The following is an 11,854-nucleotide window of genomic DNA, read 5'->3' as shown; positions in this document are numbered from 1 at the left end:
GGGAATAATCCAATTTAACTTATTAATATTCTTGTTTCTTCTTTGGATTCGCCTTTAAAATGGTTATAGCCTCATGAACAACAACAACAAACCCTTTTAATGTGCTCATTTCATGTCTATGTGAGTGTCATGATTTAAACGTGTTCTAAAATGTTTTAATATATTTAAAGGTCAAACCAAATTACTCAAATACATTCAGCAACAGACAAATACATTTTGTGCATGATTAAGTCCAGGTATATCCTTTCTTGGCTCTCCCAAGGGACTCAGAGTTACCTGCAAAATGATGTCAACTGTTTTCCTAGTTTTAATTTTCTGCACTACTAACTTCATGTTTGTTTTATTTTAGGTATATTTATAGTCTGTGAATTAATGTGCCATGTTTGCAGGGTTGGGCAGGATTTTGATTTTAGAGTCTGATGACTTCATGATCTCTCCAAACGGATTCATGATTTAAGAAGAGCTACCCTCTGTTAGGTGAGAGAGAAAAGATGTTATGGTTTGTCAGTCTTTGTGTTTGCATGTTTCTGAGCTCAAATCAATGAAAACATTCACAGAGAAGAGAATAAATTTCTTCCAAAATATCTGGGCCTGTTTTTTCTGTTTCCATGTTCACTGTTGACTATGCCACAGTGCCACTTCTGGTTTTCTAGTGGTTATTGGAGATAAGAGTCTCATGGACTTTCCTGCCCAGGCTGGCTTTGAACCTCGATCCTCAGATCTCAGCCTCCTGAGTAGCTAAGATTACAGATATGAGCCACCGGCGCTCGGCAAGAAGTTAATTCTTTATCTCAATAAATGAATATGCCTATCTTTACACAAATGAGATGCTGATTAAGAGATGTGTGCAGCTGGATAAAGCTGAGCTAGGTACATCTGGAAGCTAATCTGATGAAATAGCAATGAACAATTGGTCACAGTGACATAATTGGAGGCTGAAGCCAGAGGACTGCAAGCTTGAGGCAAGCTACATAGTGAGACCTTGTCTCAAAACAAATTCACAAATAGTATACAATTAGCTAACCCCAAGTTTTCCTGGTAAAATACAAGTGATTTTGCTTAAAAGGTATACTTCATACGAGTGAATGAAACTCTACTAGAGGTCTCAAAATAAGGCATTGTTCTGTTGATTTTTAAGAGAAAAAAAGAGATTACTTCTATTCAGAAAGAAAAAAAATCTTATTCCAGAATAGGAAGGAAAGTGATAAAAGACAAAGCTAAGCCGGGCACCAGTGGCTCATGCCTGTAATCCTAGCTACTCAGGAGGCTGAGATCTGAGGATCGAGGTTCAAAGCCAGCCTGGGCAGGAAAGACCATGAGTCCCTTATCTCCAATGAACCACTTGAAAATTGGAAGTGGCGCTGTGGCTCAAGCAGTAGAGTGCTCACCTTGAGCTGAAGAGCACAGGGACAGCATCCAGGCCCCACAACCGACCAAAAAAAAAAAAAAAAAGACAAAGCTAAACAGGTACAGAAAACTTTGAAATGTCTATGGATATAGATTTCAATAGCTCTGGTTTTAACAAGACAGTGCAAATTGTCATTCTTCATAAGCATTCACTTCCCATGGTGCCAAAACATGTTGATGAAAATTGGGTGGCATAAACACATACACATTTATGGGCTTACAGGTCTGGATGCTGAGCAGTAGTCTTCCTGGCCCTAATACAGATAATATATGTATCATCAGACTAACTCTCGACCAATTAGTCCTATTTCATCATGCTCTGGATTAGTCTTTTTAAGATAAAAAGGAATATAACATTATATTTTCATTTTTTAAACACTTGTTATATTGTCATTTTGTATACCAGGTAGCCAAGCTACAATCAATCATTCGTCTTTTGAGACTTCCGTAATTCTATGTAAAGTGCTCAAATACCTGACAATTTTAATTTTACTTTTACCAAATAGAATATGAAATGTACAGTGAAGGTGTAATTTGACATGTTTTACATTTGAAATTTTGTTTATACTTATCATTGTTCTGGTGATACTTTTCCTGATGCTATAGGTTAACAGCAGTATATAGTCATAAGGTATAATTTTAGTTATTATTTCTAAATGTTTGGTTACAATCTATTTTAGTTCGCATGTAGCTTTTCAATTAGACATGTATATCAAATTTATTTCTGGAGATTTATTAAAATAGATCCTTAGTTCCTATCCTTCAATAAAAATTAGCTAAATCCTTAGACATATATTTTCACAAAAGCTCTTCTTGTAACTTTATAATCTTCCTTTATACAACATAGAAAATGATTTAACCTTCAGTTACATTATACATGTTATGTTATCCCATAAGATTTTTATTTGTAAAAATTATATATTAATTTACTTGGGGTGAGTGAACTACAAGTATTATAAATTTCTGCCATTTTCAGATATGTTTTTGGCTACAAAACAGCCTTCAATCAAATAGGACTGTCTGGGGCCCCTGTGAAGAAGCACATGACCTCAGGTACTTCAGAGGAGAGGTCCTTGAGCACAGATTGTTCATGTTCTTATGTAACCACAGTTGAGACCTCAGTGGCAAGTCCAGAACAGCTGAATTGAGAAGCTGTACACAACATCCAGAAAAATAAGACTTTAAGTTACGAAGTTCAACTTAGTCCTTTTCCCTAATCTGTCTGGCTTGCTCAAAATAAAACACAAGTGAAAGCTCTTGAGAAGTTGAATGTGTTGCTCAGAAATATTAGAGACCTTCACACCTTTGTATTGATGAATTTCATTTCCAAGGGGAGAAGATCAAACAATTTCTATCTCACAACCCCTTTTCAAGACAGGGTGAAAAGCTTCAAAAATTAGGAGGGCCAAGCTATTATTCATGTTCTGCTACCCACTCAGGATTAGAACTTAAATAAGTTGATTTCCAATTGTGGGTCTCTGTGGCCTCATCTGTCAAGTGAAAATTTTTTCAAAAGAATCCTATTTGGGCAAGTACAGTAGCTCATGCCTAAAATCCCAGCTACCAAGGGGGCAGATGGCAGGAGAATCTCAGTTACAGGCTAACCTGGGTAATAACTTAGTGAGACTATTTCCCCAATCTCAATCAATAAACCAGGTAGAGTGATATATGCCTGTGCTCCCTGCTACACAGAGGCTATGGGTAGAAGAATCATGGTCTGAGGCCATGGACAAAAACAGAAGGTCCTATTGGAAAAATAACTATTGTGTATAGGGCTGTGAAACTCACAAGCACAACCTAGGGTACAAAAAGAGACAATGTCCCTATTAACCCCTGCAAGATCCTTCACTCTGAAGAAGACTCACCAGCAGGGGCTCATTTAAGTTCAAATTCTAAACTTCACCTCAGACACCAAACAGAGGCTGAAGAAGCCTAGGTAAGCTGACTCCCTGTAGGATTCACAGTGGTTGTTGATGTTACTAGTGCATGGAGAATAAAGAGGACACCTTACCACATAGAACTGCCTGCCCTACAAGGCAACCCATCTATTATGGCTCTCACCCTGAGTCAACGTCTCTGCCATGCTGTTCTGTGAAGTACCCAGGAGGCTATGTTTTAACCTACAAAAAGTCACAGACATAAGCCAAGAAACAACTTTGAAATATGAGTTATTTAACCAGCACATGAGGGTCTGGGTATAATTCTCTCACTAATTGCCTGGCATTACCCATCATAGAGGCACTCTTATTTTACTGAAGGATATTGGAATAGGCAAAACACAAGCCCTGAACACTGGGACATAGTGATCTTGGTTAAGGTGTGTTTAATGGCTCTAGAAGGAATCACAGATATGTTGGATGGAAAGTATTGGCAATGAGGTTTCTATAACTACAAGGGTCAATGGGCATTATATGGCAAGAAAGGTTTGAATTTCTACAGACGCATCTTCTAAAGAGCTGTAAACACAATCCTCATCCTATTCCTTCCAGTCTCAGGATATACCTGTGATTACTTATAGGCCAGCCAGGTTCTTCTTCTTACATAGAAGAAGGAGAATGGGTGAAGTCAACAAGCAGAAGGAATAGAGAAGAGATCAGAGAGGCCAACCACCCTGTCTGGTGTGTACTTCTCCCACAGGCTAATTGTAATAGCCTCTGTGATGACAGCAATTCGGGGGAGGGGGAGGGGAGGTTGCAATCCTGGCTGTAGCATGGGGAAGCACACCTAAGTTGCATGGGAATAGGGAAGGAAGCAAATGCCGGGTGCTGTGTGAAGAAGTTTAGAAGCACAAGTAGACTTATATTTGAGAGCACATTACATTGAGATATAGGGACTCCTCTTTCCTTGTCTTAAAGAAACACTGCTGAAGGGAAACAGATGAAATGTCCAAGATCAGAAAATAGTGCAAGGGATGTGAAATTAGGTCTTTTGAGTCTGTTGAGAAAGCGGACTCGACATCCTCTGAGCTTCCCTCTGTGAAAGGCTGGCAAACAGCAGGAAAAGACCCTTGAGGACCTCAAACGTGAACCCTCACAAGCACGGGGACAGCTTACTATGACTCCATTTTTTATTTTTTGGTTGGTCCTGGGGCTTGAACTAAGGGCCTGGGCGCTGTCCCTGAGCAGCTCAAGGCTAGTACTCTACCACTTTGAGCCACAGCGCCACTTCCGGTTTTCTGGTGGTTAATTGGAGATAAGTCTCACAGACTTTCCTGGCTGGGCTGGCTTTGAACTGTGATCCTCAGATCTCAGCCTCCCGAGTAGCTAGGATTACAGGCGTGAGTCATGGGAACCTGGCTTTGCCATGCCTCTTGATGTGACTCCTAAACCACACCACACATGATTTTTTTTTTTTGGTCCGGTCGTGGGGCCTGAACTCTAGGCCTGGGTGCTGTCCCTCAGCTCTTCAGCTCAAGGCTAGCGCTCTACCACTTGAGCCACAGCGCCACTTCTGGCTTTTTTCTTTTTGCTTATGTGGTGCTGAGGAATCGAACCCAGGGCCTCAGGCATGCAAGGCAAGTGCTCTACCCCTAATCTACCTTCCCAGCCCGACACATGATTCTTATAAGCACCCTGTGTGCTGGTTTAAGAATCACGTGTACTTGATTTTTGTATTTGTAGTTTCACCATCACTCTGGAGTCTTCATGCCCATAGTGTGCCACCTTCTCCCTCACTACCCACGTCCATCTTCATTAAGTCTTCTCCACCCCTGTCAGGGTTGTTGGCATCTCCCTAGTTACCCACATGCCCGGGAGGTCTCTAGCCACTTTCCTGATCTCCTGAGGCCTTTCTTCCTCAAAGCCCAGGAAGACCTTTTCTGTCCTCTTCCTCGGCCACCTCCTCCAACCAGGACCACTGCCCACACAGCCCCCCCCATGAAAACTGCTCCCCTTTGCTGACCACAGCTCCCAATCCTCAACCCTCAATGGGGTAGCTCCTCCAGATGCCTATGGACCTCTCCCACTCAAAAGGACGAACTGAGGATTCAGAAACACTGGCATTGATTTAAACACTTTAATAAGCGTCAATGATGGGCTCCCCCCTCTATGCACACTTCAGAGGACCAATGAGGCTGTTGAAGTCCTAGCGATGCACCATTACTTCTTCAGTTTAGGCATCTCAACATTTAGAGTTTGCATTGTATCTTGAAAGAAGAGTCTCAGGTGTTTCTTTCTTTGAATTACCTTCTTCACATGCTCTGGGCGAATGTATTTCTTGCCATTGTTGTGGGCTTCTTTGCCAGCCAGGTCTAGGATGTTGGAGACCAGATACTCGAGGACGCCAGCCAGGAAAACAGGAGTTGAGGAGGTCAGACGCCGGGCGTAGTTACCCTTACGCAGGAACCGGTCCATACGGCTAACAGGAAACAGGAGTTCTGCTCTTGCAGAGCGAGACACTGGATGTTTCTTAGGCTTGAGGGCGTTCACGCTTTGCTTCTTCTTTGCCATGTTGCTTACTAAGTGTTCTGGTTAGCTCAGCTTGATTTTGCTTCTGGCCTAGGCCTCTTGATGCCCCTGCTTTTATACCTGCACCCCCACATTTCACCCAAGCACCTTCTTTGTGACAAGCTACACTTTGTGATGTCATCGGGGACCACTGAGCCACTGATCAAGCTTCAGTATGGAAATGGCCATGATAGGAGGCTGACCACCTTACTGACTTGCTCCTCGTTTGTTGAGGAAATACTATGTCTAATACACTTTAACATTCTAGCAAAAATTTGTGTTTCAATTAAAACATTGCCTTCTCACTAACATACTACTTTAGGTACCATTATTCTAGCTATATTTCTTCATTGGACTCTCACATCACATCTCTCACATCTAATAGACATGTACTTTGTCAAACTGACCATAATTCCTATTCTGTTGAAGGTTCACACAATGTACTACACTCTCACTCACACTCATTGCCATCATTTTCTGACCTAAGACCTTGTCTACTCTAAATAAATTCTTCTCTACCACGAATAAAACCTTGCTCGCCATAGTCATGGTGGTTAGGTTCTTCACAGTTACCAGTATCATGCTGGGAAATTTAATGTGCCTAAGAGGCCTTCAGCCAACTTTGTGGACTCACTCCCAAGGCCTGCCTTTCCAAAAACCCATGAAGGTATAACAGAAACAGATACTGAACTATGTTTACAATTGTAGCTTTAGCTTAATCATTAACAACTAGTTTTAGTGACAAGTTTTTATATATAAGCCAGGCACTGATGGCTCATGCCTATAATTCTAGCTACTCAAGAGACTTACATCTGAGGATCTCAGTCTGAAGCCAGCCTGAGCAGACAATTCTGAGAGCCTTTTCTCTTCAAACCACCAAAAAGCCAGAAGTGGAGCTGTGGCTCAAGTGGTAGAACACTAGCCTTGTGTGAAATAGCTAAGGGACAGATGGGCACTGATGGCTTATACCTGTAATCCTACCTACTCAGGAGGCTGAGGGGTGAGGATTGAGGTTTGAAGTCAGCCCAGGCAGGAAAGTCTGTGAGACTGTTATCTTGAATTAATCACCAAAAAAGCCAGAAGTGGCCACAGAGGCTCAAGTGGTAGAACACTAGCCTTGAGCATAAAGTGGTAGAGTCCAGCTGGCTTTGAACTCTCAAGCCTGGGCTGGCTTTGAACTGCTCTCCTGAGTAGCTAGGGTTACAGGTGTGAGCCACTGGTGCCTGGCTTAGGAATATACTCCTAAAATAATAATGTGTAGTCCTCATTTTGCCTGGAAAATAAACCAAAACCCTGTTCGTGTTTGTAAATTGGCGTTAAATTCAGGGGCTCAAATTTCTGGTATTAAGGTCACTTTCTCTGCTCTCTATCCCAGCCACTTCCCAAGGCCTTCGTTTCCCAGAGCCTTGAGGACACTTTTTCTTTTTCTTTTCTTTTTTTCTTTTTTGTGTGTGGGGAGTCCGGTTGTGGGGCCTGAATTCTGGGCCTGGGCACTGTTCCTCAGCTCTTCAGCTCAAGGCTAGCACTCTACCACTTGGGCCACAGCGCCACTTCCGGCTTTTTTCTTTTTTGCTTATGTGGTGCTGAGGAATCAAACTCAGGGCCTCATGCATGCAAGGTAAGCACTCTACCACTGAGCCACCTTCCCAGCCCAAGGACACTTTTTCTGTCCTTTTCCCTAGTCACTTCCTAAGACCTTCCTTCCCAGAGGTGAGGCATTTTCTGTCTTCTTCCCGGGCCACTTCCCAAGGTATCCTTTTCCTAGAGTCCATCCAGAGGTGCTACATTTTCTCTCTTCTTCCCCAGCCACTTCCCAAGGTATCTTTTTTTTTTTTTTTTGCCCAGAGCCCATTCAGAGGTGACACATTTTTCTGTCTTCTTCCCCAGCCACCTCCCAAGGTACCCTTTCCCAGAGTGCGTAGTACACATTTTCTGTCTTCTTCCCCAGCCACTTCCCAAGGCCTTCCTTCCCAGGGGGTAACAATACATTTTCTATCTTCTTCCCCAGCCACTTCCCAAGGTATCTCTTTCCCAGAGCCCATGAGGACATCTTTTCTGTCCTCTTTCCCCAGCCACCTCCTCATACTAGGGCCACTGCCCTAGGCTTCCCCAATAGAAACTGCACCAGTGAAATCACTGACTCAAAAGCACCATGCTAACCAAAGCTTCACTTCCAACCCTCCTTCCAGTTACCTCAATGACACTTCCAACTCAAAACATCGAACTAAGAGTCAAAACGACCGACATTCTTTTAAGCAGTTTAATATCATTTGTTGATGATAAGCATAGGGCCTCCTCTGCTATAAGACAATTGTCTTTAGCTGACTCCATGAGGATTCCCACCAGGCTCTGTAACCCAGGATTTCAGCCACTTCTTCTGGGTCCAGGTATGTTGTCAAACAGAGAGAACGATGTATCTTTGAAGATATCAGGGCGTTCATTGTTGTCACCATCTCCCCCACCATTCTGTACATTCATGTCCATTCTGATGCTATTGCTGGCCTCAGAGCCTACTAGTTCCAGGATGTAGTCAGTAACATAGTCGAGCATAGCAAGGAGGAAATCTGAGGTGGTGGAACCAATGCACGGCATGTATTGTTCCTCCTGCAGAATGTCGTAGATGTAGTTCACAGGTAACTGGATATCAGACCTTGAAGATGAATCTTGAGGGCGACTGCCATCTTTGGGAGAATTCTCTTGGCTCTTGTTCTCTGACATGATGGCTTCTGGGTTTTACTCTGGTCTGCTTTGCCTGATTTGTCAGCTGGACTGGTTACCTGAAGTTGGCAGCACCCAGGCCCTACCAGCCGCTTTTGTGACATCCTACACATTATGCTGTCATTGGTGTCCATGGAACTGCAGTTAGGCCTTAGCCTAACAATGTATGCCATGGCAACCTGGTAACAGGATCCTGATTTCGAGAAAACTTTAACTTTATACTTGAATTAACGTTGTAAAACTAAATGTTCCATTTGAAAACTGCCCTGATTTTCACATCTATAGGTTATTAAGTCTTGTGCTTTCTTTTGAAGTCCTTCATATAATTTTGTTAGTTGCAGGTTACCGATTGCGAACAATAGAGGTATGGTTATTCCCATACTTGTATTGAATTTTAACTTCATTTTACTCATTTAAATATTTATATTTATATTTGTGTGTGTGTGTGTGTATGTGTGTGTGTGTGTGTGTGTGTGTGTGTGTGTGTGTGTGTACTGGGGTTTAAACTCAGGGCCTGGGCACTGTCTCTTATCTTTCTCTACTCAAAGCTGGTGCTCTACCACTTGAGCCATGTTTCCACTTATGGTGTTTTCTGGATAATTGGAGAAAATACTCTTGGTTTTGTCTCTCTAGGATTACATTGAACTAAAGTCCTCAGATCTAAGTTTTTTCTTTCTTTCTTAATGTACGTTTTTTATTGTAAAAATGCTGTACAGAGGGGTTACAGTTACATGAACAAGGTAATGAGGACATTTCCTATTGAGCATTGTTGCCTCCTCCTTTGTCTTCCCCCTTCCATCCCTTCTCTCCCACCTCCACAACTATACCCCCCACCTAAGTTGTAAAGTTCATTTTCAGCATAGGTTTTTTTTATTGTGAAAATACTGTAGAGAGGGGTTACAATTACATGGGCAAGATAATGAGTACATTTCTTATCAAGCATTGTAGCCTCCTCCTTTGTTTCCCCTTCCCATCCCTTCCCTTCCTCCCATGGGTCAACTTGTATCTCTATTTAAGCATTTTGTTTTTTCCTTTCCCCTCCCCGAATGAGAGAAGTGTATATACAAGATGGAGGGCACCAACATCAAATACAGTGAAAACAGGGGGGAGGAACATACAAAGAAACAAAGAAATCACATGGTACATTCTAAATAGCTTAGAAACAATAGCAAGAAAGAAAAAAGGTATTTGTGTCCCTATCTTGGGGTTCATTTTGCTTAACATCATCTTATATGGTCATATGTACATAGCTTTTGGCCTTTTCTGCTTGTCTTACACATGTACTAGCTATTGCAAATAAGGGAAACCATGGGACCTAGAATTGAGCCTGGCTTACTTCACTTAATATAATTTTTTCCAAGTATTTCCATTTCCTAACAAATAGGGCAATGTCATTCTTTCTGATGGAGGCATAGAATTCCAGTGTGTGTGTGTGTGTGTGTGTGTGTGTGTGTGTGTGTGTGTGTGTGTGTGTGTGTATCACATTTTCTTGATCCATCATCTACTGAGGGGCATCTGGGTTGGTTCCATATCTTAGCTATGGTAAATAATGCTGCAATAAACATAGTTGTGCTGGTAGCCTTAGTGTGGCCTTGTTTGTGATTGTTTGGGTAAATGCCCCAAAGTGGGATTGCTGGATCATAGGGGAACTCTATGTGAAGTCTTTTGAGGAACCTCCATACTGCTTTCCAAAGTGGAGTAAGGTTCCCTTCTGTCCACATCCCCTCCAGCATCTGTTGTTATTAGATTTCTTGATTATAGCCATTCTAATTGGGGTGAGGTGGAATCTCAATGTTGTTTTGATTTACATTTCTTTTATGACTAGAGTGGTTGAGCATTTCTTCATGTATCTATTGGCCATTCTTATTTCTTCTTTAGAGAAGTTCCTCTTTAAGTCTTTTTTTAAATTAGTTTTTTATTGTGAAAATAATGTACAGAGGGGTTACAGTTACATGAGCAAGGTAATGAGTACATTTCTTATCAAGCATTGTTGCCTCCTCCTTTGTTTTTCCCCTACCATCCCTTCTCTCCCACTTCCACAAATACACTCCCCCCCACCCTCCCTACCCCCCTCCCACCTAAATTGTAAAGCTCATTGTTCAACAGTGTCTTGTACATTTCATTGTTACAATGGGTCAAACTGTATCTTTATTTTCTCTTTAAGTCCTTAGCCCACTTATTTAACGGGCAGTAGATCTAAATTTCTTGAGTAACACGAATTATAAGCATTAGCCAGCAGCCTGTCTAATACAGCTGATTCATAAACTTAGATTTATTTTGGATAGTTAAAAAATAAGTCATAACATCTTTCTCATTTAACACGTTCATCCAGTATCTGCATGAGTGATTATGCTGTTTGCCTGTAATCCTAGGTACTCAGGTGGCTGAGAATAGAAGAAACATGGCTTAAGGCTAGCTGAAGCAGAAAATAGTCCATGAGAACCTATCTCAAAAATAACCAGCAAAAGCTGGGTGTAGATGGCTCAAGCCTATAATCCTAGCTACTCAGGATGTTGAGATGTGAAGATCACAGTTCAAAACCAGCTGAGGCAGGAAAATCCATGAGACTGTTTTCTCCAATTAGCCTTCAAAAAGCTGGAAGTGGTGCTCTGGTTCAAGTGGTAGAGTACTAGTGTTGAGCAAGAATGTTTAGGGACTGTATCCAGGGATCTGAGTTCAAGCCCCAGAAATGACACCCACACCCACACAAATCAAAGAAATATCTTTCTTTAGTCTCACTGTGTAAATGTTTAGAGTCCTGTTTAATTTATCATAGCCAAGTATAATTTTTTTGTCTTTTACGACCCATTGGGTTTAGTTGTAGATTTATAGGCACATTCTATTACAAATGAGGGAAACTATGCAACCTATATTTCTTTGGGTCTGGCTTACTTTGCTTAAAAGTTTTTCAAAGATATTCTTAGAAGAGAATTACAAGGGCTCAATAGCTATGTGCATATGATCATATAAAATGATGCTTATTGAAATGATCTCCAAGAAATGAAAACAAGAGGATTTTTATTTTGCTTTTTATGGGCTTATTTTGTTTCCCCCCCCCTTTCATTGCTGTTTTTGACCTCTGTACCTTTTGTCTTGTATATAAGTTTATCTGATTTGAGGAGTGGAAGGGGAAGCACAGAAATGGTGGGATAAAGGATGAGTTAATTCATAAAGGATGAGTTAATTCAGCAATGATACTCACTAGAAACTATGTTGAAAATGAACTATACAACTTGTGGGGGAGAGGGTTGGGAGGGAAAAAACTAGAAGAAAAGTAGGGAAGA

At 41.6% G+C, this 11,854-nt stretch overlaps 2 protein-coding genes across 2 annotated transcripts; both read right to left on the bottom strand.

Moving 5' to 3' along the window:
* Positions 1 to 5,504: 5,504 nt before the first annotated feature.
* Positions 5,505 to 5,855, bottom strand: LOC105993460 (histone H2A-Bbd type 1-like). Its single transcript, XM_013026732.1, has one exon. It carries the CDS (start codon positions 5,853 to 5,855, stop codon positions 5,505 to 5,507), a length of 351 nt encoding a protein of 116 aa, XP_012882186.1.
* A 2,361-nt stretch (positions 5,856 to 8,216) lies between these two features.
* Positions 8,217 to 8,570, bottom strand: Hypm (huntingtin interacting protein M). The gene has a single exon (XM_013026752.1). It carries the CDS (start codon positions 8,568 to 8,570, stop codon positions 8,217 to 8,219), a length of 354 nt encoding a protein of 117 aa, XP_012882206.1.
* Between the last annotated feature and the right edge of the window lie 3,284 nt (positions 8,571 to 11,854).

The sequence above is a fragment of the Dipodomys ordii genome, unplaced genomic scaffold (assembly GCF_000151885.1).
Source record: "Dipodomys ordii isolate 6190 unplaced genomic scaffold, Dord_2.0 Scaffold96, whole genome shotgun sequence".
NCBI classification, from domain to species: Eukaryota; Metazoa; Chordata; class Mammalia; order Rodentia; family Heteromyidae; genus Dipodomys; species Dipodomys ordii.
Note: the sequence above shows the minus strand (reverse complement) of the source record. Positions and strands in the feature narration are given on the sequence as shown.

Bases quoted from the DNA above. Each gene is read 5' to 3' on its own strand.
- Hypm (XM_013026752.1), bottom strand. From the start codon at position 8,570: ATGTCAGAGAACAAGAGCCAAGAGAATTCTCCCAAAGATGGCAGTCGC.
- LOC105993460 (XM_013026732.1), bottom strand. From the start codon at position 5,855: ATGGCAAAGAAGAAGCAAAGCGTGAACGCCCTCAAGCCTAAGAAACAT.